The 25,953-nt window shown below is 27.8% G+C and overlaps 1 protein-coding gene and 1 long non-coding RNA gene across 6 annotated transcripts in view; one reads left to right on the top strand and one right to left on the bottom strand.

Annotated features, from left to right (window-relative positions):
* Nucleotides 1-1,229: 1,229 nt before the first annotated feature.
* On the bottom strand, nucleotides 1,230-7,147 carry LOC128667745 (uncharacterized). Of its 3 annotated transcripts, XR_008403676.1 has the most exons (4): nucleotides 6,882-7,147; nucleotides 6,503-6,756; nucleotides 1,788-2,234; nucleotides 1,230-1,609 (listed from the first exon to the last, which is right to left on the bottom strand). It is a non-coding gene; the product is annotated as an uncharacterized LOC128667745 (long non-coding RNA). The 3 variants fall into 3 exon arrangements; XR_008403678.1 differs by lacking the exon at nucleotides 1,788-2,234 and having other exon boundaries at nucleotides 1,232-1,609; XR_008403677.1 differs by lacking the exons at nucleotides 1,230-1,609; nucleotides 1,788-2,234 and adding an exon at nucleotides 3,062-3,143.
* A 1,665-nt stretch (nucleotides 7,148-8,812) lies between these two features.
* The window catches only part of LOC103575324 (malectin-B), a 45,175-nt gene continuing 28,034 nt past the window's right edge, over nucleotides 8,813-25,953 (top strand). The window contains exons 1-4 of one of the 3 annotated variants that reach the window (XM_014442683.2): nucleotides 8,814-9,032; nucleotides 9,171-9,260; nucleotides 9,363-9,591; nucleotides 9,670-9,852. In XM_014442683.2, coding sequence (XP_014298169.1) covers nucleotides 9,232-9,260; nucleotides 9,363-9,591; nucleotides 9,670-9,852 — 441 coding nt within the window. In that variant the 5' untranslated portion in view covers nucleotides 8,814-9,032; nucleotides 9,171-9,231. Of the gene's footprint in view, nucleotides 9,033-9,170; nucleotides 9,592-9,669; nucleotides 9,853-25,953 lie in introns of all 3 variants that reach the window. The other 2 variants (XM_014442682.2, XM_014442681.2) reach the window with 2 other exon arrangements.

Genomic DNA, 25,953 nt, shown 5'->3' on the forward strand with positions numbered 1-25,953 from the left:
AAAGTTAGAAATCTGAAATAATTGTTATCATATGTTGAGATAAAATAGAGTTCTTATTACAATGTTACATTTTTTTTATAGATGGCGAGTAAATCTGTAAAATTGAATAAATAACAAAATACAAATATTTTCGTGGTTAAGTCTGATAATTATATGTATATTCAATATACGTGAATTAAGTATATTGTACATTGATATAGTGGTAAATAAAGAAAAAAAATATTTACTGAATGTTTAATTCAATTGCTATTCATTTATAATATAATTTAAGTGGGTAATTTCAATAATATTAAATAATGAAATAACATAATTATTTTGTAGTTGTTAAAGTGAAAAGTTTTTTATTAAAAAAATGACAAATAACTTCTAAACTAATACAATAAAAAATGTATTATAAATAAATAATGTCAAAGTCAGTTGATGAGAAATTTGTTACGAGTTAATTTTTTGTTGTAGTTGTATTGACGAGTAATTTTAATTGATACATACATTTTGTAGTTATCCTTATAAATAAAACATTATATATATAAATTGTTTATATGCCATAAAAGTGAACATAACTGTTTAAATAACTAATAATAGTATTATTATTTTTTTTTTTTAATTTATTCAAAAGAAGTATCAATTGATACTTAATGTAGTAGTATTTATAGTGGAAATTATAATCAAAGTAAATAACTTCAATGTTGGTAAAAAATAACATTATCGATAAATTATGTATTTTAACGTCTTTGGAATAAAAAATGAAATCTTTATTGACATATAAATTTCTTTAAATCGTATAATATGTACATATATATGTATATATAAATTATAACTAAATAATTGTATTATTTATACAGTCGTAAATATATTTTACTTTAATATATACATTAAGTTTGTGACTAATATTATGCATTTCTCAAAAATAAACAATTTGGTGATAGTTATAACGTGATATTTAATACAACGAGCAAAATATATCAATTTATTAATTGTAGTTTTACCTCTTAGATTACTTTAATGGCATTTGAAAATTTTGTAAACACCAATGGGACAATTAAAATTTTCATATTTATTAAAAAATGTAAAAAATTATGAAATCCATAAAAAAACGATTGTTTATTAAAATAAAAAAAAATGATACATCATTTATTTTATCAACCATTTTTATTTTAAATTTTAAGTAAATATTTACAAATATTGTAATATTTTAATCGAATTTTCGTACATGTTTCACTCAAATGTTTTGTTAACTTCTTAAATTTGATTGAATTTCAAATTTTTATCTTACGGTAAATAATAATTTAAGCTAATAATATTTTTAATTCTTTTAATTTTAATTTTTGTTTCTTTAATTATTCAAAGATATTTTTTCTTTACTTCTTAAACGAGTTCAACACCAAGTGTACTGTTTAATTTAAAACGGGTATTGAAATTTTTTTTTTTTTTTTTTTTTTAATATGTATTCAAAAACATCTTTTCGAGCTCCAAAACCGTATGAAATTTTTGAGTTGGTTTGTACGGTTAACGGTTCATCGATTTTTTTCTTTTTTTTTTTTTTTCAAGATGAAAAAGTGTATTTTTATTCAGAAAATTTTGTTCTTTCAAATGTAAATTGAAAATAAACCTAGAAAAAATATGTCATACAGTTGTGTAATTTTGGTCGGTTTTTGAGAGTTGTACGAGATTGAAATTTTCTTTAAAATTTCAATTTTTAGTTTAAAATAAATATTGATATGAGTTTTTTTTCTAAGGTACGAAATTGATTTAAAAAAATAAGATTTAATCGTTGTTTTTTAACTTACCGCTATGAAAATTGATAATTCAAAAAAAAAGAAAATTATTGGTTTCGGTCCAATTTTCAAAAATAAAGTTTTCATCAGAGCCACGCGAGAAATGCATGTTTTTGACGGTCTAATAGTTTTTTGAGTTCGAAGAGCCGAAAAATTTTCAAGTAATTATGTTTTTGAGCTCAAGGAGTTCAAAAACAGTGGGAAGTTTTGGGGCTGGTCTGCAGGGTTTACCGGTACACAGATTTTTTGTTCTCTTTTCTTCACATTTACTGAGTAACCGACGTAAAAATATAAGAAAAGTCCAAAACAAATAATTTTTTTATTTTGATGATGATTACTTTTTTTAAGAAACAAAACTCGTTCCTTCAATTCTTTTGCAAAACTTTATTTAATCACCCCGAAAAAAACGGTTCGATACATCAATTGAAAAATTTACAGGGTTATTGGGGGTACATCAAGCTAAAAAAAGAAATTAGAAACATTAGTCTTTTCATTGATATTTACAAAATAACGTTTGATTTACGGAAAAACTCAAAAAAAGGTATTTTTTTTTGTATTTACTTCTAATGAGTGTTAAAAATAAATAAAAAAATTTTTTTTTTAAAAATGATGAAAGGCTCTTGTAAGAAATTTATTCTAGTTTTTAACGCCGATCTTCAATTTACTGTGCGATCATTAGTACCTGAAATATTGACTGTCAAAACAAAAAGGATCATTTTTCGTTTGACGGCTGATATCTTAGCGACAAGTTGTTGTACGAATCTCTAAAAAAATACAGATTGCAGCAAAATAAATTCGCTAACTGGCTCATGCATTGTTTTATCTGGAAATATTTTTCCACGGCCCATAGACTCTTTGGAAAATAAAATTTTAAAAACTTTTGTTTCGCGATATTTCTTATGTTTGCGCAATAGCTATAGCTCTAAAAAATTATTTATAAAAATGCACCAAAATAAGAGATTTTAAGCTACAAAATGTTATTTTTTTCAATTTTAATACGATCATTTTTCACGGCGTTACAGCTTTGCAAAAATGATTAAAAAATTTTAAGAATTTTTTGGTTTCTTTAATTTTTGGCAAGAGTATATTTAAAAGGGAAAATGTATTTTGGGTCCTGGTAAAATAAAGATATTTGTTTACATTTTTTAATATCAATGAATTTCTCGAATTAATTGAAGTATTCATTAGAGTATTGTTTTATTTTGTGGAAATATTTCAGGTCGTGTATGACGGTTACAGGATAAGTTTATCTTATTAAATTCTCATTTTTTTTTTTTTTTTTTTTTTTTTTTTCCTCCCAAATTATCAATCACTTAGTAATGATAGATTGTACTTGGCTGACACGGGCCAATTTAGTATAAGGAGAATCTATAATAGAAAAAAATTGATAAAATATTTTTATTTTGATATTGAATTTTTATTTTGTCAACTATCAATCAAACTTAAATCCCCATTATTTAAAAAATGTTCAAAAAATTTCATACATGCATATATATCTTGTGATATACATTAGTGTATAGTAATGATATAAAATTAGGCTCGTTTTCGAAGAGTGAGAGTAAAAAAAGAGAACGACTAATTTTTTATAGAGAACTTCAGATAGTTGATTTGACTAAACATTATATAGGTAATGTACCAAACTAACTATTACATAAGCAAAGTATAGAAAATTTAATTAGTATGAGATTATAATTGTAATTACTATTACGATGACAAGATCAGATATAATTATCAGACGTACAGGTACGTACGAACCATTAAAAGTAATAAAATAAATACTTTTTAAATACATAATAGTTGTGAAATTTACAGGTTATTTTATGCACAATAAAATACAACTGACGAAACTAAATTATAATGGGACATGTATAAGTTATGTGAAATGAAAACCATATTTTCAACATTTTTTGATTTCATTAGAATTTTCAAGGCTATTAAATTATTGAAAGAAATGGTCAAAACATAAAGCTAAAGGTCATAAATTGAAGCATATCAAACAAGCTTTAAGATAATTTTTACTGGAATCGTTTATCAGTTTTAGTTTTAATGTTATATGAACTTAAATAATGAATAACAATTGATTTTTCCAAACAACCATAATTTCAAAACTAATCAATCGATTCAGCCCATCTTCGAATCTGATCAAGATAATCGCTTATAGAATAATTGTAGAAAATTTCATTAAGCTCCGATAAGAACTGTAGGTGCTATCGTAATGATAAGAGCAGTGATAATCATCGGGATTAGAGGTACGTGACTGTTCATAACGATTGAGGTGTGCAAAAATTAGTTGAAAATAAAAAAACATTAACTATGGTGATAAAGTAACAGTTTATAATGCTCATGAAATATGATAATAAACATATCGCATAGCACCCAAGAAACCAGAGTATAAGCTCATAAATTATAATATTCTTTGCACTAATGCACAGAAAAAAATAATCGGTAGCAGCTACGCATTATTCCGGTAACAGTGACCGAAACAATCCGTAGCCGTTACCAATGCTTTCGATAGCAGTTACCAATTTTTTTAACGTCCCGCGATAGAGATCAATAAATATGAAATTTTTCGCTGGAATGAACAAGAAATCCTGATATTTTGGAAAATGTTCATGTTTGGAATAAATAGTATGCATTTATAGACGATTCCTACCACGGACAAACCATGCAAATATAAAACTCCAACAAATTTCATTTTTTAACGCCAAATAAACTAGTAGATTACTGAAGTCAATTTGGTAGTTTTTTTTCGGAATCTGTTCGAATTCTATTGAATTGTGAAATTTACGTCAATACGTGTGTTGTTCGTCAATTTGCTGTTGTTATTTGTCGATAGAGATCAATAAACATGAAATTTTTCGTTGGAATGAAAAAGAAATCCTGAGATTTTGAAAAATGTTCATGTTTGGAATAAAAAGTATGCATTTATAGACGATTTTTACCACGAACAAACCGTGCAAATATAAAACTCCAACAAATTTCGTTTTTGACCGCCAAATAAACTGGTAGATTACTGAAGTCAATTTGGTAATTTTTTCTTGGAATCTGTTCGGATTCTATTAAATTGTGAAATTTACGTCAATACGTGTGTTGTTCGTCAATTTGCTGTTGTTATTTGTCGATAGAGATCAATAAACATGAAATTTTTCGCTGGAATGAACAAAAAATCCTGATATTTTGAAAAATGTTCATGTTTGGAATAAAAAGTATGCATTTATAGACGATTCCTACCACGAACAAACTGTGCAAATATAAAACTCCAACAAATTATATTTTTGACCGCCAAAAAAATTGTTAGACTACTGACGTCAATTTGATAGTTTTTTGTTAGAGTATCTGCGGGTTCCATCATTTGTAAATTTCAGTTCAATATATGTGTTGTTTATAAATTTGCCGTTGTTATTTTTCAATATACATTAATAACCACGGAATGGTCAACTTGAATGACTGAGAAATCCTATTATTTTGATACATATTCAAATATAATAAATAAATTATATAGTTTTACAGGATTTGCATGACGGACAATCTCTGCAAAGCTTTATTTCTGTCGTTGATCATTTTTGAATGCTAAGTGGTGTACGAATTGTTTACAGCTAATTTGAAAGTGTTAGAACGGACTTTGGTTTGTTTCAGCCTGAATGAGGATTTATAGTCTATTGATATTCTATTAACGCATTTACAGTTATTATTTTTCATTAATATATTTAATTTTCACTGCACAAAAACATTGTAGAATTTTTAAAAATATTGATATTTAATAAGATTATTATATACCTTGAAACTATTTTCATTACGAAGAAACTGTGCTAAGGAGTAAACTTTTAGCAGATAATTTTGAATCAATGGACTACATATGCAGTTTTGTTTTCTTATTTAACTTTAATCAGAATTTCTAGATTTTTCACTAGCTTTTTTAGAATTCGCAGCTATTGCTAATCGATATATATCATTAATCATAAAATTCTCACTTCATAGAACCAAATTCACCGTATCATGGACATTGCATTCCAATACAGATATATACTTTCAAACGGTTTTCATTTCAAACAATTTGTGAAAATCTTTAATTTGCGCCGAGAACATTTCTATACCCCAACTCAGAAAATAACTTTTGCCAAGCAATTCTACAGTAACGGGGTAAACTTGTCTTTTCGTTTCGATTCGAATCAACTCAAGTTTTCCAGCCTACTTTTAGGCTGCTACTGAATTAACAATTTTTATGTTTCGATATAGATTATTATACAGTAAGTTTATTTGGTTAGAAGAAAAAAAATTTCAATAACTTTTACTCTATCATTTTATCCCAGACAAAATATAATGTATTTTTAAAGTATTCTCTACACCTACACACGATTTTAATTTCAAATGTGGCTAGATGAAAAGTGAAATATATGTAATACAAAACAAGATAAAATTTACGACAAATTTCTCCTTTAAATATTCGCATCCAATTTACCATCTCATATTCCGAACATACATTCCAGTAAAATTGAATTTTTAACTTAACAATAATTATCAGTCAAACTAACCATTAAAATGAGAACTATTTGAAATGAATTTTTCTATTAAAGTATTTTATGTATGGATAAGTGTAACTATTGCAGACTTCTAAAATCTTCTAAATTTCCAACAAATCAATTAATGAAAATAATGTAATCGGAAACAATGATTTTACAAGTCATACATTTATTTAAAGATGCATTTTTTAATATTACTATACTTACATTTTATTCATTCATCTCAAAATAAATAAATTCCGTATCATTAGCTACATCCACATTCACTTGTATTGTCATTTTTTAAATATAAATTTTTGCATAGAAATAGAGGATATATAATTTGCATAATTAATCGCATTAACCTTAAACATGTTTTTGTTAGTTTAAATTAGCCAAGAAAGTCATTTCACTGTTTTTATTATAGCAGCTATATTTTAATTAACAAAATGATATTGTTCATCATCATGGCATCTGAAAAACTTTATTATTTTTCATTTGTCAAGATAACTACAAAATTTATTATTAATTGAAATTATATTCATTGATGTTTCTACCATCAAATACTTGAAAAAAATCATGCAATTCATTTAATTTATCTACTTACCTTCACATTATTTATCAATTTTAAAACTAAATTTTCCACATTAACGCCTACAAAATTGTTAAATTATAATTATCTTACTATTTAAGATTTATTAACTTGACTACTTATATTTAAAAAGGTAACCATTAAGTCATTATGTTAATTACTTAGAGAAAATTTGTTTTTTTATTAACACATCATTAACAATGTCTTCTCAACATATTTATTATTTATTTAATCAAATTTGACCATCAAATTGTTTTGTTTTCAAATGAAAAACAGAAAAGAGTTACAATATACCTTAACACATCAAAATCTAAATAATTTTGTAAATTAGTCAATTTCAAGGATTAGTTGCCATCTCTCAGAAAAACGTGACATTAATATAAACCCTCTACTTTATCTTAACATTATTCGGTAACAAGAATTATAGTTAGTAATATTTTTAATCTATAACATGTAAACACTGGATGGCAGCACTTGTATTATTATATGACGTCTAGTTCTCCCTTCTTAGTCCCTACTTGTACTATATGCCTACGACTACCAGCTACCAACAATAGTCTAGTTTTGTGCAAATCGTCACGGATCCGAGCTGACGCTACCTCCTGGACAGTGGACAGTTCGTTGTCACGCAGGACCAATTTTAAATTATTTAATGAAATAATTAAGTTATGAATAAGGATAGATATAATTGATAAAATAACTTTTATCTGAAGACTGAATTTTATTATAAAGTATGGATAAAACTTGATCAGTACTAACAGTTGTATTCGTCAAAAGTTCTCGAGGAGAAGTATAGTTACATCAGACGGCAGAGAGATCTCTGACCTCCACTCTCCAACTTGTCGCCACTACTCTCATGTTCACACTCATGCTCATACAATATATATATATATATATATATATATATATATATATATATATATATATATATATATATATATATATATATATATATATATCATTTCTTTACAAAATAGACTTATACATTTATACTTTCTAGTAATACAAATGTGAGATATAAACTTACGCATTTACGTTTTTTACCTTATTCATTCCACGATTTCTTATTACTTATATTATTTATATTCTACTTTCTTATACTTAAGTACAATTTTCCAGTTAAACATCCTAGACTATCATAGGTGTGTTCTTCTATAATTATTCTACATCTAGTTATTCGATACAATTGACATTATCATTTATCGTAAAGCATCATTATAATTATTCTAATGCTATATTTCGATATTTCTTTTAAATTATTTATTATACGAATCACTCTTTATTTAATATAGAAATATATATATTAAAAACAATAGTTAAGTTCTTGTGATATGGTTTTCATTTATAAATAACATTTCTTTATTATATATTTCCTTTTCTGATTTGTTTATAGAGAATGCATTTGTTTATAACCATATTTACTGTTAAATATAGAACAAGAGCCTATTCATGATTTTTATTTGTGTTTTGTTTAGGTTTTAAGTATCAGGTGACAGGAAACGTTCCAAGACCACTCAAACTGTATTTATATTTCTCTGAATATAAAATAAAGATTTGCTTATCTATTTGTTCAATTTTTTATAATCTAAATATATAATTTAATGAGTATGTGCCACGACGATTTATTATCTAAATTATTGACCAAATGTTGATAAAACGCAATAAGTATTAATATACAAATTTCAAATGGGGTTTATAAATGCGTGCCTATTTATGTATCTGAAGTTAACTAATCAATTAACAGGTGGAGGCACCTGAGGACATACAAGCTATTGAATATTTATATTTTGTTATTGACCAATTTACTTTTAAATTTGTTTGCATTTGTTACGTTGGCTACATTTTCATTCGGATCTCTCTTAGGGACGCTCCAGGAGGTGGCGTCAGCTCCGAAACTCTAGTTACCTCCCAGGACACATGATTTCGCGCTTGAGGACTTCTAGTATAACCGTGGCTCATGGCTTATACCTTGGTATTGGCAATTTAAACCATAGCACTAGTGATAATTATAATAATAAAAATAATAATAATTATGATCATTATTATTATTATTTACTGATACTTCATTATTAGCCAACAGCAATCTGGCACGTTGTAATAAAATGAAGTATAATAGTGGGAATTAGGTAAAATGATTCTAATTCATACAATTGTATATTCCTTGAGGTATTAAAAATTTTTTTAAATCTAAAAAAGTCAATGACCTTAAAGCACAATGCAGTGAATTTAAAGATTTATCTAATTATTAGAAATTTATTTAACTTGAATTAAATAAATTTGTTTGCATTCTGATAACTTTTTCAGAGAAATTAATGGTTATGAAAAACCGTCTTTTAACATAGAGTTTCTTTGACTATTGTTTGAGATGATAATTCACGAAATTTTAACTGTCAAGTATGTTTTTTTACTACTTGTGTTTTTTGAATATATTACTCAAGTTCTATGCTTAGAAGTAATTTATGCAATTAATGCTGGTGGGGAAACATTTACCGATAGTTTTGGAATTAAATACATACGAGATCCATTAATGGGGAAAGTTGGAACCGCTTCGGATTATGGAAAACAATTAATTATCGGCCGAATAAATCCTGTAGATCAAACTTTGTATCAAACAGAGCGCTATCATCATTCAACTTTTGGCTACGATATTCCTATTAGTGAAGATGGCAAGTATGTGATGATACTAAAATTTTGCGAGGTTTACTTCAACTCCCCAAATATGAAGGTAGGTGGAAAAGTTTCAACTTTATTTTTTTGAATGAAAAACAGTTTTTTAATTGAACTACGCTTTTTTTTCCTCCAGGTATTCGATGTTGTCTTGAATGGTGATCATACAGTCGTTACTGATTTGGATATTTTTGAGAAAGTTGGAAAAGGTGTCGCTTATAATGAGTACATTCCTTTCGCAATACAAAAGGGTAAATTAATGTACAATAACGAGGAATCTGATATTCTTGGAGGAAAAATAAGGGTGGAATTTATTAAGGTAAACTAAAGTTTTACTGACCGGTTATAATTTTTATTCCAAATTCTTATTCTATAAGTCTACAACTAGCAGTTTTCTTTCACTTAAATCTTCCTCTAGGGGGGATCTAAAAAATCAACATATCGAATTAATAGCTTAAAGAAGACCTACGTGCTGAGAAAACAATTCTCCCATTTGAATAAAACGCAAAAAAGTTTTTTCATTAAAAATATGATAACTTTCGAACCATTTGAGTTAACAATCTCGTTCTAGAATACTGTTGTAGGGCATCCAATTTCCTAAAAAAAAAGGTCCTGGTAGTCAAATTTCTAAACTCGACTTTTGTTATACTTACAGGCTATCAATGTCTAAAGTAAACAGAATTGTGCAGTTTTAAGACTATTATTAAAAATATCAATGCTATGTAAAAATTCTTGGACTTAAATTTAATGAGGCAAGTAGAAAAAGCGAATTTACAAATTAGGATCATAAAATAAATAATTACAACTTTTTTATTGGTAATGTATTCCAGTTTTTGGCCTATATATATATATATATATATATATATATATATATATATATATATTTTTTTTTTTTTTTTAATCGTTAATGAGATATTATTTATTGCAATGCGAATATTGCTAGAGATTTAAATGCACTACGTGTAGAACAAATTTTTTAGTTACTTCATTAAATTTTAATCCAAGAATTTTCTCGTGGCATTGATATTTTTTAGGGCGTCATAGGGTTTTGCACTTTTAAAAAATCGATTTTTTCTTTTTGTCTTTTTTTATAGTTAAACACTTCAAGTATGTATGCCTCACCCTCCCCTAAGTTGAAACAAAAAAATTTTTTTTTCACTTTTTAAATTCCCGCTAAGAAAATCAATTATTTTCAAGAAATTCGGTAAGTTATTATTTTCACCCCGATTTTCGAAAATCGAGTTTTCATCAGATGTCAACGTTTAGAGGTTCTAGGAAGCTATTCTGACTATTTTCAAAATGATGTCCGAGTGTGTGCGTGCGTGTGTGTGTGTGTGCGTGTGCGTGTGCGTGCGTGCGCGTGTGTGCGTGCGCGCGTGTGTGTGTAAACTCTTGGTAACTTTTAAACAAAACCGATTGGGATGGTTAAGCTGGCAATCGAAAGAGCTTATTGGCCATCAACTATCCTAGAAATTTCAGATCATTTGATTAAGTAGACTCGAAAATATTGACGAATTACGAAAAAAAAAAAAAAAAAAAAATTTTTAGTTTTTTATTTATTTTTCAGATCGACTTCAAACTCTAATCAGCTCCAGAACTTGATAGAACGCGTCAATTGCCACCTTAATCATTTCAATCGGTTAATTTGTTCGAGAGATATCGCGGGAGAAAGAAATGGTAAAAAAAAAACAGTTGTTTGTGAATATCTTTGTAACAACTCGACCAAACAATCCCAAGATCTGATTAGCTCCAGAACTCAATAAAATCCGTTGCTTGCTGCCTCAACCATCAAAATCGGTTAATTCGTTCGCGAGATATCGTGGGAGAAAGAAATGCTAAAAAAGGGTTTTTTCCGAAAACAATAGCTTACGAAAGTACTTTCGAGCTCGAAGAGCTCGAAAATGTATTTACAACAATGTTTTCAATGTCTCAAGAAGCTCGAAAACAGCGGGAAATTTTGGGGCTGGCCCGCAAGGTCAACCGATAGACCGATTTTTTTTTCTAAAGTTCAAAGATATTTTTCTCGAAACTACTTTTTCAAAGTCCGTGATCACTGCCATCCGATAACTACATGACCGATTCATTTCGACCTTGTTACACACTCTCTGCATACTTCCCTTCTAACGTTGAACTTGAGATTTTTTTACATTGAAGTTTTTTTCCACCCTCAAAATGATAGAATTTGTCGTGAAAAATAGCACTCGACCACTAAAAATTTAGAAATGAAAAAAAAAAATTATTAGAGATTTTTGGGGGTAGGATTTGATGATACTTAAACTAAATTTTAAAGGTACTTGACTTCAGATAATTTTTAAATGAGATATAATAATTACCGCGAATCGTCTTTTTTCAAAAGCGTTCTTGGGAAAGCTTTGTCACCGGCTTGTTACCACGTTTTTTACCACGTTTTTATTAACTCGCTTTAATGTATGTCTGTTCGGGTGGAATTTTGTAATTGATTTTAAAGTAACTTCTCGATGAGCTAGAGATTTGAAATTTGGAATAAAGCTCAAAATTAGACGACAATGCAGGAAAATGAATAAAAATTTTTTTAAAAATGAGAAAGAGAATCACTAGAAGAGGAAGAAAAAAATGAAAAAAACAAAAACAAATGGAAAATAAGGCCATTCGGCAGCCGAAATGGAAGTAGATTTCTCATAATTTGATTATTTCAACCATTCAAATAAACATTTATAACAAAGTAAATTTTTCTTTGACATTCTCAAAAATTCTCAAGGTTATACAACAGAAAAAAAAAAATGTCAAAAAATTCAAAAGTAAAATGCAAAAAATTTAAGAATTGAATTCAAAAAATAAAAAAAATTATCGGAATACTAAGCTAAATAACGAAAATTTAAGTTAAACAGAATCGAATTATCTACGAAAAAGTATTCTATGTTTTTTACTAAAGGATTAATGGTAAATACAAAATTAAATGAAATAATTTGATTTGAAATTTCAATAATCATAGATGTAAGTGTCATTGTTGAAATCAGTCATAAACACTGTCAATAAATCAAAATTGAATTTACACACTTGAATTGAAATATTTAGATTTTATCAGTGTTACACTGCAATAATATAAATTCAATCAGTTTCATATGTTTACTAATAAATACTATAGTTAGGATTCTGAGGAATCTATTAAGAGTAAGAGAACCAATGCAATAGCAAAATTTCATTTGATAAGTGGTAAGATAAGAAATTTCATTGGTCTACACAAATATAGGAATGAAAATTAAAGCTTATGTCAAGAGTTTTTAGATGAATTTCATACAAAGTCGATAAGTTATAACATTCAAATATTATTGAAGAAAGAATAAGTAAAAATATGAATTTTTGACATTCTGAAAATTTTGGGATGCTATAACTTCTAAACTAATCGACCGATTGAGCTCATTTTTCAACTATATCAAGGTAGTCGCTTATAGAATACGTATACCAAGCTTCAAAGTGATCGGTTTAAAACTGTGGTAATAATCAAAGTGACAACCTTCATAAAATTATTTTTTATAATATTTTGTAAATTTCTAAAACCCGTTTTCTATCAGAAAAAGTGGTCAAATCAATGAGCTGCATAGTGAAAATTCAAGGCAATCGAGCGAGCTTTCAGATACAACAAACAAAATTAAGCTATCTCTTTCCGTTTAAAAGTTACATTCGGATGAATCGGTAAACAATTTTTTTTTTTTTTTGAAAATTTTACAAAATTTCAATTCACCATATCTATTAAACTTATTGGCCGATTTGGCTCATCTTCGAACTTACCCAAGGTAATTGTCCATAGAATAAATGTACTAAATTTCATTAAGATCGGTGTAGAATTGTAGATGCTATTATTGGAGAACCGCGCGTTATATCATATATATATATATATATATATATATATATATATATATATATATATATATATATATATATGAGGGTGTGTCAAAAAAATTGACAGATGTTTTTTTTCGAATGGTCATGGAATTCTGTCAGAGGACGTCAAAATAAAGTTCCTGTGAAAATATGAGCTCTTAATATTGATATTTAGAGGTCGCGAATCATAATTTTCTATTTTCCATTTAAATAACATGAGAAAAAAAAATTTTTAAGCTTGGAATTTTATTCCTCGGCAATGGCTCATTGCACAGATGAGCTCAAGATATAATTTTGTCGGAAATTGAACGCTCTACAAAAAAAGTCTCTTATCATTTCTTGATAAATCCGTCTGTTAAAAAGTTATTGGAAGTCAAATTTATAGTAAATATCTAGATTTTTTTACTTTTTCGGCGAAACTATCAGACTTATCACAAAATATTATGGGATCTTTTTTGTAGAGAATTTTATGGTCTACAAATTATTTTGAATAAATTTTTTTCAAATTCCGCATAACTTTCTAGTTATTTCCATTTTAATGTCAAGCTCTTAAATAGATTAGAACACTATTTTTTCTAAGAGCTTGATGAATAATCAATAATGATTGTTTTTTCAAGTTTTGCTTGATTAATCCAGTGTTTTTCGGCAGAAATTGATAGAAATGATCAAGATAAAGAGTTACGTTAACTATGAATGAAACCAGCAAGTTAATATATATATAAAACATCAAAAAAAAGTTAAAAGCCGTGATTTTGTAAGAATTCAGTTGATTATATTATTTAAACTAACAAACCCATTACAATAAATTGTGTAGTGATTATCAAATGCTATAAGTTTTGGAACATATGATTAATTGAATAATGCGCACTGGTAGAAAAACTATCTGAATTCAAGAAAAATTGTTTCTTTGAAATGTGATTCTTGTTTTAAAATTTTTAGTTGTTTTAATTGAGGAAATAAGTTTTTAAACCAAAAAATTAAAATTCTAGAATGGAGCAAAAAAATTCTTTGTTTGAAAATTTTATTCTTCAATACAGCACTTTTCGTTTTTAAACAAAATACTGAAATATTTCACTTGAGAATTTCTTGCTCTTGGATTAAGATAGGCAAAATATAGATTTAAGACATTACCAACTTGTTTCAAGATCGGCACGAATTTTAAATAAAAATATTGATTTACTCAACTTAAAAAAATAACTTTTTTTTTTCTCAAAATTAAAAATTGTCGAGTGATTTTTTAGGATAACATTTATTGACTTCAAATATGTCAATGAAAAATTAAAAAAAAAAAAATTTTATTTTTCACTTCTATAAAAATATCTTCCATCAAGACATTATTATTTGAACCAAAAATTTGAAGTTCCTAAAACAATAATACAATATTTTTAGTTAGAGACAAGTGATCTTGCTTGAAGAATTTAATAGTATCGATTGAAGATAATAATCTTTAGAACCGAGAAAATCTAGACTAAGACAAAAATTTCTTGCAGGAAGATAATTAGCTACCTCAGAAATAAATTCTTAGCTCAAAAAAAATATACTTATTGAGTCAATATAAATTTTCTATCAGTGCGTTATTCGTGAAAAATACAGTAAATTGTTATTTTTTAAATTTTTTATCGTTGACATCCTTCGAACTATTCGATTAAACAAAACGATTTGTGACGATTTAAAACGATTAAAAATTTAATCATCATTAATCGTCTTTAATCGTTATGTTTTTTTACATTTAATCGGCCCTAATCGTCAAGAGACGATTTATTATTTTACGATTAAAAACGATTAATGACGATTAAAATTTCAAATCGTCACCAATCATTTTTAATCTTCATGCGGAACCAGAAATTGCAATATTATTTTACGATTAAAGACGATTCATAACGATTTGAAATTCTTAATCGTCATGAATCATCTTTAATCGTAAAATAAAATATAACAATTTCTGGTCCTGCATGAAGATTGAAAACGATTAAAAATTTAATCGTTTTTAATCCTCTTGAATCATCAATTGACGATTCATGATGATTTAAAACGATTAAAACAGTTTTAACCGTCACAAATCGTTTTGTTTAATCAGGGCAATTAACCGATTATGATGTTTAACCCGTTAGCACACGCAAGAAAATGGATTATAAAAATTAGTAATTGATAACTAAAAATTTAGAATGTGGTCACAATTTAATATCATTTTAAATAGTAATATCGTAGTTTCATTGAATATATTATAATAATCTTAATTTAAACATTGAAATTTAAAGTTTATATGTAAATAAGTCATGCATGTAAAAAAATGCTGGAGTTGAATTTACCACACCAAACTAGTAAAAATTGAACTACACTTTGTGGTCGCCGCATTGACAACTGTACTAACATAAGTCACAGTGTCTATGCTATTTCTCTACTATAGGAGTTCTGCTTACTACTGTAATGTGGTAAAACTTTGTAGGCTCCACAACTACTCAATGTAGTATAAAATACTTATTTTGTGGTTTTTCGAAGCACACAATTTTATATAAATTGGTATCTGTAACTATTTTTGGAGTATACAACACTACATTACTTGTACAATCTACTCCATTGTGTGATAAAATGATCGAAAGAAGTAAATAACAGCTCCACCTACAACTTTTTTGCTCTATTCTGTGGGCAAACCTCGACTCGTGTCAGTAAATTAGATATTATAAATAATAATAATATATATAATTAAAAATAATAATATATATAATTAAGAATGAAACATTTATTATAAATAAACGCAATTTTCAAAATCATTGCTTATTAACCTATAGTATTATTAGCTTAAAAATATTAATAAAAATATATTTGCTGAATCGCATTCCGTGAAGAGTATCGGTACAGAAAAATCTGGTATGCAATTTACCCGATTGTATTTTTTCTTGTGTTCATATTGAAATTCAAATAAGATGTTATTCACTAGACTTGGGATCCAAATAAATTCTCTTTGTTATGATGATGATTATCATGATCTATAAATTCTCTTTACGAAATGCAATTCAGCAAACATGTTTTTCTTAATATTTTGAAAGTAATATTATTATAGGTTAATTTTGTAGTCAGATATGACATATTATCAATAACCAGACAAATGAGTGGATGTCTATCACACAGATCCCAATGAGGCAAATGTATTGATGATCTAGATATCGAATGTCCAGATTACCGATAATACAGATTTACTTTATTACTTACTTACTGACCTTAAATCTTCAAAAAGAAAATGTTGGGTTCAAGAATTTCTAAGAATTCCTATAGAAAGTCTATAGGAAATCAGGGCTTGTTACTGTCTAAGAAAATCCATAGAAAATCAAGTCTTGTCACCCTTATAAAAGAAACGATTGAAAACAATGAGAAAAAAAAATTTTTTAATATTTTTTAATGCTTTTGAGAACTTTGAAAACTTTTGAATCACCCTTATTACGGGCATTTAACATTGCCAATCGTTTCAAATCATTTCTTTTAATCAGGGCAGTGTGTAAGAATTGCAGTCAGACCATCCTGCACAGTACGGGAAATACCCGACCTGGTTCTTTATGACTTAGAGCAGCCTTCTAGGTCGAATATCGATCTTACGGCATTAAGTAAATATATCATTTGGAAGGAAAGTTGATGAAGAAACCCTTAAAATGAGAAGCCACTGGATATTTTGAGTCTGGATCGAACCCAAGCTCCTAACAGTCAGATCATTCTGCAAGTGATGGAAAATACCCGACCTGTTACTTTCTGATTTAGAGCAGCCTTCTAGGTCGACTATCCATCTAACGGCATTGAAGAAATACATCATTTTAAAGGAAATATGATGTAGAAACCCTTAAAATGGAAAGGCACTGGATATTTTGAGTCTGGGTCGAACTCAAGCACCTAACAGTCAGACCATCCTGCACAGTATAAGAAGGCCTGATTGCGATTCAGTGCATCGAAATCTACTTCCAAACCAATTTTTAGCTTGATAGAACCATAACTAGATTTTCCAGGTCGATTTTGGGCCATTTTGACCCCTTAGGAACCCTTCGGATAGCTTCCTTACAGAAAGTTAGTTCATACTAAGCCTGATTTCGATTCAGGGTATTGAAATCTACTATCAAACCAATTTTTAGCTTGATAGAGCCATAATTAGATTTTCTAGGTCAATTTTAGTGGCCGGAATCGCGATTTTGGGTCTTCTTGACCCCTTAGAGACTCTCTGGTTGGCTTTCTTATGAAAAGTTAGTTCATACAAAGTCGAATTCCGATTCAGGGCATCGAAATCTACTACCAAACCAAATTTTAGCTTGATAGAGCCATATTCAGATTTTCTAGGTCGATTTTAGTGACGGGAATCGCGATTTTGGGCCACCTTGATTCCTCAGGGGTCAATTTTAACTATAATTAACTTAAATCAACTTCAAAAATCTAATTATGGCTCTATTGGGCTAAAGAATGGTTTTGATGTAGATCTTGATCCCCTTAATCGAAACGAGGGGTAGTATGAACTAAGATTACATAAGAAAGCCATGCAGAGGGTCTTTAGGTGTCAAAAATGGATCGAAATCTCATTATTTCAATAAAAATTTTTTATTTAAAAATAGTTATATTTAAAATATCTAAGATTATTTCCATGCTTCATTTTATATGGTTAGTTTAAGTTTAAATTATTTTGAATATTGTGGCTTCACCTACAAACATGTCAAAAAAATACATTTTTATGAAATGGTGTTAATATCTCAAATCAATCAATCTGCTGTGAACAGTAACTTATATTTGTATTTTCGGGATCTAAATTATTTAACATATGTATTATCAAACATATGTGTTATAAGAATTTGAATAATTGGGATATGTGTCCTTGTGATTTGGGTAATTGATATATATGGGCAAACGGGGTATGCATGAAAGATACCTACCCGTAAATAAATAAAAAAATAAATAATAGCCATCTTTTCTTTGAGCATGCGCAGATTAAAATTAAGAGCGCCTGCGCCAAAAAAAAGTGCCAGCGAACACGGCCACTACTATCAACTATTAAAACTTTGTGATGTTGTGGCGTTTCACTATACAAAAATAACACTTGTTTTATTCAAATAATTTATAAAAGAAAAATAATTAACGCTATCCAGACCAACGTTTGTTTTCTAATTTTTCAGGGAATATTTTTGAATAATTTACATTATTTATTTCAGATAAAAAAAAAGTTTATGTATTTTTTTTATTTAAAGTTAGATTCAAGGCATATTCACTGCCAAAAGTTTTCGACTAATGATTACAAATATTAAGAATTTTATTAAAAAATTAAGTAAAGACGAAAAAATTTTGTGTTAGTTTAGAAACTTGAATTGAATGCTAATTTATGACGATAAATTCGGCTTTTTATATACATATTCGTTAAATCACAATTTCATATACTTTTGTCTCCGATTATACCTCCAAAACATCCATAACTCGTTTACAGATCAACAGATCGAATAGACTAATACATATTTTTGTAGGAAATTGAACGCTCGACAAAAAAAGTCTCTTATCATTTTTTAATGTCCATCTCTCTTAAAGTTGTTGGAGCTCGAAGTCAAGTTATAATAAATTTCGAGGTCTTTTTATTTTTCTGGCGACACTATCAGATTTATCACAAAATGTCATTGGAATCATTTTTCAGGTAATTGTTGACAATTTTATTCTCTACAATTATTTCGAGTAAAAATTTTTTCCAATTCCGCATTGTTAATAGATTTCATAGTAATCTAACTATTGTATTTGTCCTCATGATGGAATTTTCGATAAATTTTGCTACATCTAAACACAGCTTGACGAGCTGAGTCAGAAAATACATTTGGTTCAAAAGTTTATATATATATATATATATATATATATATATATATATATATATTGTAACGGGTTTTTCACCACCGGGGATCTACCGGAGTGAAGTCCGAGTACACTTATTATTTGCCAACCTTGTTCAAAATTTTAAAGTTGGGCGCCAGGTGATTTTATAATCACCAACTAAATAATTATCAAAACAAAAAAATGTCGGCTCAGGGTAGCGGATCGGGGAAAGGTCAGGCAGTTAAGATTACGATAAAATAAGTGATCAGAATTAAACAAATTAGTCGTATATTCAATAGACAAAATAACTGATCGGTTTCACACAAATTGTCGGTTACACAAACATAATAAATGCCGTTGTCGGCTTGACTCGATATAAACCAAAGTACAACAAAACGTAGTTGATCGGAAACAGTCAGTTTTGCTCAAAAAAAAATAACAGTCAGTTGTCGAAAGAAAAAAAAACTCGTCGTTTATTTCATCAACACACTCGACGTAGTTCTTAACGAAATACTCGACCGGTGACGTCAGAGTATTTTACATGGCAAGACTCGGCTGCCGCAACGAATGAGAAGGAGATAATCCGTAATTCTCGAAATTGCTCTATTGGAATAAAATAAAATATAAAATAATATTTTATTTCAGTAACGCGTAATTTCACTATCATACAGTTGTCACGGAGAATTAATTAATAATTATTACATGACCACGGTTCACTAGTTCACTTACAAATCGGTTGCACACTGTATTCAGGTTTCGCACCGAGGCTTCGGCTTGTTCCCAGTCGTCGGGCTATCGCTCACTCGGAATTTCGGTGTCGGTCACTTTAATTAATCGTTGATCAATAATCAGATTGTTCAAAACTCGGAATCGAAATAGGTCGGTTGGTCGGAGTCGAATTGTTCAAATACAAAAACGCGGCCGTTCCGTCCGAAGTCTATCCCCAATCTCCCATCACGATCCATGGGTTGGATCAATTAGTCGGTCGAAGTCGAAATTTTCGATTCTAGATGTCACTAAAATTTGCTCATCCGGTTACTATTTCTTATTTGAAATAAATTCAAACCACGAGTCGATGTCGAATTTTCCATCATGTTACAATATATACACATATAAGTAATCCTTCACACAAGTATGAAAACTATTTTTTTATATCATAAAGGTTCTTAGAAAGATTTAATTTAATGGGTTTCATACATAGTAACATCGTTTTATAAGCATTTTATAATAAATATAAATGTAAATTTAAAAAAAAAATTAGGTTCAGATGACTGCCGTAAAAAAGTGGTTGATTTTTTTCATTCGATCAAAAGTCACTTTTGTAGAGAATTTAATTCCCTACAAAATAGCACCTTTGACATTTTTTAATCAGTTATATTTAATAAGTTATAGAATATTAAGTTAGAACAAAACATTTTTTTTTTTGAAATTCTTATTTACGCGAGCGCTAACGGAAAAATGGTCATCTTGAGCTGAAATTTTAACGCGATTTTTTCTTTGTATGACACAACCTAATTTTCGTATGGGACCGAAAAATAAAAAATATCGATTTCATTTGGCACAGTCTAATATACATATACATATGAACATACGATATAACAAGCCGTTCTTCAATAATAGCATCTACAATTCTACACCGATCTTAATGAAATTTAGTACATTTATTCTATGGACAATTACCTTGGGTAAGTTCGAAGATGAGCCAAATCGGCCAATAAGTTTAATAGATATGGTGAATTGAAATTTTGTAAAATTTTCAAAAAAAAAAAAAAATTGTTTACCGATTCATCCGAATGTAACTTTTAAACGGAAAGAGATAGCTTAATTTTGTTTGTTGTATCTGAAAGCTCGCTCGATTGCCTTGAATTTTCACTATGCAGCTCATTGATTTGACCACTTTTTCTGATAGAAAACGGGTTTTAGAAATTTACAAAATATTATAAAAAATAATTTTATGAAGGTTGTCACTTTGATTATTACCACAGTTTTAAACCGATCACTTTGAAGCTTGGTATACGTATTCTATAAGCGACTACCTTGATATAGTTGAAAAATGAGCTCAATCGGTCGATTAGTTTAGAAGTTATAGCATCCCAAAATTTTCAGAATGTCAAAAATTCATATTTTTACTTATTCTTTCTTCAATAATATTTGAATGTTATAACTTATCGACTTTGTATGAAATTCATCTAAAAACTCTTGACATAAGCTTTAATTTTTATTCCTATATTTGTGTAGACCAATGAAATTTCTTATCTTACCACTTATCAAATGAAATTTTGCTATTGCATTGGTTCTCCTACTCTTAATAGATTCCTCAGAATCCTAACTATAGTATTTATTAGTAAACATATGAAACTGATTGAATTTATATTATTGCGGTGTAACACTGATAAAATCTAAATATTTCAATTCAAGTGTGTAAATTCAATCCTACCAAAAACAGATTCTCTGTATAACATCGCGCCAACTACACGTTTAAAATTTTTTACAAATAAGAAAAAATTATCTTTTACAAAAAAAATAAATCAAATCGAAAAAATACCAAGTACTTAAAATCCTACCAAAAACAAATTCTCTTTATAAAGTCGCGCTAAATACACGTTTAAAATTTTTTAAAAGTGAAAAAAAAATTTTTTTTTACAAAAAAAAAGTCAAATCGAAAAAATACCAAGTACCTAGTATGATGCAAAATCATAACAAACATTTTCATGAAATTTCAAGAAAAAATTGTATAACAAAATTTCAATGTACTTGGTGTGCGTTACTACATGTGCTCAAGCAAAATTAATTTCTAATAAAATCAAACATGTTTTTTTTTACTCTTCTGTAAGCACACCAAGTACATTGAAATTTTGTTATACAATTTTTTTTTGAAATTTTATGAAAATGTTTGTTATGATTTTGCACCATACTAGGTACTTGGTATTTTTTCGATTTGACTTTTTTTTTGTAAAAAATAATTTTTTTTTTACTTTTAAAAAATTTTAAACGTGTACTTAGCGCGACTTTATACAGAGAATCTGTTTTTGGTAGGATTTTAAGTACTTGGTATTTTTTCGATTTGATTTATTTTTTTTGTAAAAGATAATTTTTTCTTATTTGTAAAAAATTTTAAACGTGTACTTGGCGCGATGTTATACAGAGAATCTGTTTTTGGTAGGATTTGTTTTCTTTTTGTCGTGTTGATTGTGAATAGTTTTAATGTATACTACTAAAAATCGACTTCCAAACTAAACTCAAAAAATTCGTCTTAAAGTAATGCGTAGTCGTGATATATAACACGTGAGGGTATACTGTTTATAGTATTATTTTTTAGAAACAATATAAATGTAAATTTAAAAAAAAAATTAGGTTCAGATGACTGCCGTAAAAAAGTGGTTGATTTTTTTCATTCGATCAAAAGTCACTTTTGTAGAGAATTTAATTCCCTACAAAATAGCACCTTTGACATTTTTTAATCAGTTATATTTAATAAGTTATAGAATATTAAGTTAGAACAAAACATTTTTTTTTTTGAAATTCTTATTTACGCGAGCGCTAACGGAAAAATGGTCATCTTGAGCTGAAATTTTAACGCGATTTTTTCTTTGTATGACACAACCTAATTTTCGTATGGGACCGAAAAATAAAAAATATCGATTTCATTTGGCACAGTCTAATATACATATACATATGAACATACGATATAACAAGCCGTTCTTCAATAATAGCATCTACAATTCTACACCGATCTTAATGAAATTTAGTACATTTATTCTATGGACAATTACCTTGGGTAAGTTCGAAGATGAGCCAAATCGGCCAATAAGTTTAATAGATATGGTGAATTGAAATTTTGTAAAATTTTCAAAAAAAAAAAAAAATTGTTTACCGATTCATCCGAATGTAACTTTTAAACGGAAAGAGATAGCTTAATTTTGTTTGTTGTATCTGAAAGCTCGCTCGATTGCCTTGAATTTTCACTATGCAGCTCATTGATTTGACCACTTTTTCTGATAGAAAACGGGTTTTAGAAATTTACAAAATATTATAAAAAATAATTTTATGAAGGTTGTCACTTTGATTATTACCACAGTTTTAAACCGATCACTTTGAAGCTTGGTATACGTATTCTATAAGCGACTACCTTGATATAGTTGAAAAATGAGCTCAATCGGTCGATTAGTTTAGAAGTTATAGCATCCCAAAATTTTCAGAATGTCAAAAATTCATATTTTTACTTATTCTTTCTTCAATAATATTTGAATGTTATAACTTATCGACTTTGTATGAAATTCATCTAAAAACTCTTGACATAAGCTTTAATTTTTATTCCTATATTTGTGTAGACCAATGAAATTTCTTATCTTACCACTTATCAAATGAAATTTTGCTATTGCATTGGTTCTCCTACTCTTAATAGATTCCTCAGAATCCTAACTATAGTATTTATTAGTAAACATATGAAACTGATTGAATTTATATTATTGCGGTGTAACACTGATAAAATCTAAATATTTCAATTCAAGTGTGTAAATTCAATCCTACCAAAAACAGATTCTCTGTATAACATCGCGCCAACTACACGTTTAAAATTTTTTACAAATAAGAAAAAATTATCTTTTACAAAAAAAATAAATCAAATCGAAAAAATACCAAGTACTTAAAATCCTACCAAAAACAAATTCTCTTTATAAAGTCGCGCTAAATACACGTTTAAAATTTTTTAAAAGTGAAAAAAAAATTTTTTTTTACAAAAAAAAAGTCAAATCGAAAAAATACCAAGTACCTAGTATGATGCAAAATCATAACAAACATTTTCATGAAATTTCAAGAAAAAATTGTATAACAAAATTTCAATGTACTTGGTGTGCGTTACTACATGTGCTCAAGCAAAATTAATTTCTAATAAAATCAAACATGTTTTTTTTTACTCTTCTGTAAGCACACCAAGTACATTGAAATTTTGTTATACAATTTTTTTTTGAAATTTTATGAAAATGTTTGTTATGATTTTGCACCATACTAGGTACTTGGTATTTTTTCGATTTGACTTTTTTTTTGTAAAAAATAATTTTTTTTTTACTTTTAAAAAATTTTAAACGTGTACTTAGCGCGACTTTATACAGAGAATCTGTTTTTGGTAGGATTTTAAGTACTTGGTATTTTTTCGATTTGATTTATTTTTTTTGTAAAAGATAATTTTTTCTTATTTGTAAAAAATTTTAAACGTGTACTTGGCGCGATGTTATACAGAGAATCTGTTTTTGGTAGGATTTGTTTTCTTTTTGTCGTGTTGATTGTGAATAGTTTTAATGTATACTACTAAAAATCGACTTCCAAACTAAACTCAAAAAATTCGTCTTAAAGTAATGCGTAGTCGTGATATATAACACGTGAGGGTATACTGTTTATAGTATTATTTTTTAGAAACAATATAATAGTACTAACTAATAATTTAGTACTGCCAAACATTATAACCTGCTTGATCTATTTTTATAAGACAAATAGTTGCAGTTGTTTAACGACAGTTCCCATTAAAATTAACGTCGAATATATATTCATCAACGTCGGGCTTTTCTGTTCATAATTTTAAATATCAAATGGTTTAGTGGTTTGACCCCTCTTCCAGCATCTTTCACCTATTACAAATAGCAAATGGTGCTAAGTACTTATCCTCCCTCTCCTTTGACCCAAGGGTATGCTTTTCTTTTTTTTCAGAATCTCCATGGACATATGAATATATATATATATATATATATATATATATATATATATATATATATATATATATATATATATATATATATATATATATATATGCACTAGCTATTGCTTGCGCGCTTCGGTTGACACGTCGTAATGTTGGATGAGTCTTTATTTTATTTATTATTGACATCGACATCTTAACATTTACCGTTCAAATATTCGTAAATATACTTATTCTCTTGCACTTTTCTACAGAAAAAAAAGTTGTAAGTGGTTTTGAAAATTTTTAGAATCATCTGATGCGTCATTAGTTGTTAGTCTATAATAATAACTTAATTAGAGAAAATTATGCGTATTTTCAACGCAATTAGTAAGTAAAAATATTTCAATTGATCTACATATATATATATATATATATATATATATATATATATATATATATATATATATATATATATATATATATATATATATATATAGCACTAAATTGCCTGATTTTGGTACTGTCTAGCGGATATAACTATATATACAACGAAAGGGTTTTAAATTTTGACGTAAATATTGACTGCAAGTTGTTACCAACGTTCGTAGAAAGTTGACGATAATCTACTACCGCAACCTGTCACCAACTTTCTGAGAAAATTGAAGGCAACTTTTCGTCAATCCTGTCAACTAAGGGAATGCCAGCTATTGACATACATTGGAACAGTATTTGCGGCCAACTTGATAGCAAGTTGCTACAGTTGGGTGCCACTAGCTCGTTTCCAAATTGATTATCAGAAATCGCTTAATGAAGTTGTATATTTGAGCTCCAACTTAACTCCTCATTATAAACCAACTCAATATAAACCAAACAATAAAAACTAAATAAAACAAACAATAAAAACTAAATAAAAATTAACCTTTAATTTTTTTCATTGAACCCCTCTATTTCGATATTTTTTCATTTAAATTGCTAGGAAACCATTTGTCGGTGATTGTTGGTGAAAACAAATTAAACAGTAATTTATTTCCAACAAAAATGTAATTAAAAAACTAGAATTTCCATTAG

This window comes from Microplitis demolitor, chromosome 5 (assembly GCF_026212275.2).
Source record: "Microplitis demolitor isolate Queensland-Clemson2020A chromosome 5, iyMicDemo2.1a, whole genome shotgun sequence".
Taxonomy (NCBI): Eukaryota; Metazoa; Arthropoda; class Insecta; order Hymenoptera; family Braconidae; genus Microplitis; species Microplitis demolitor.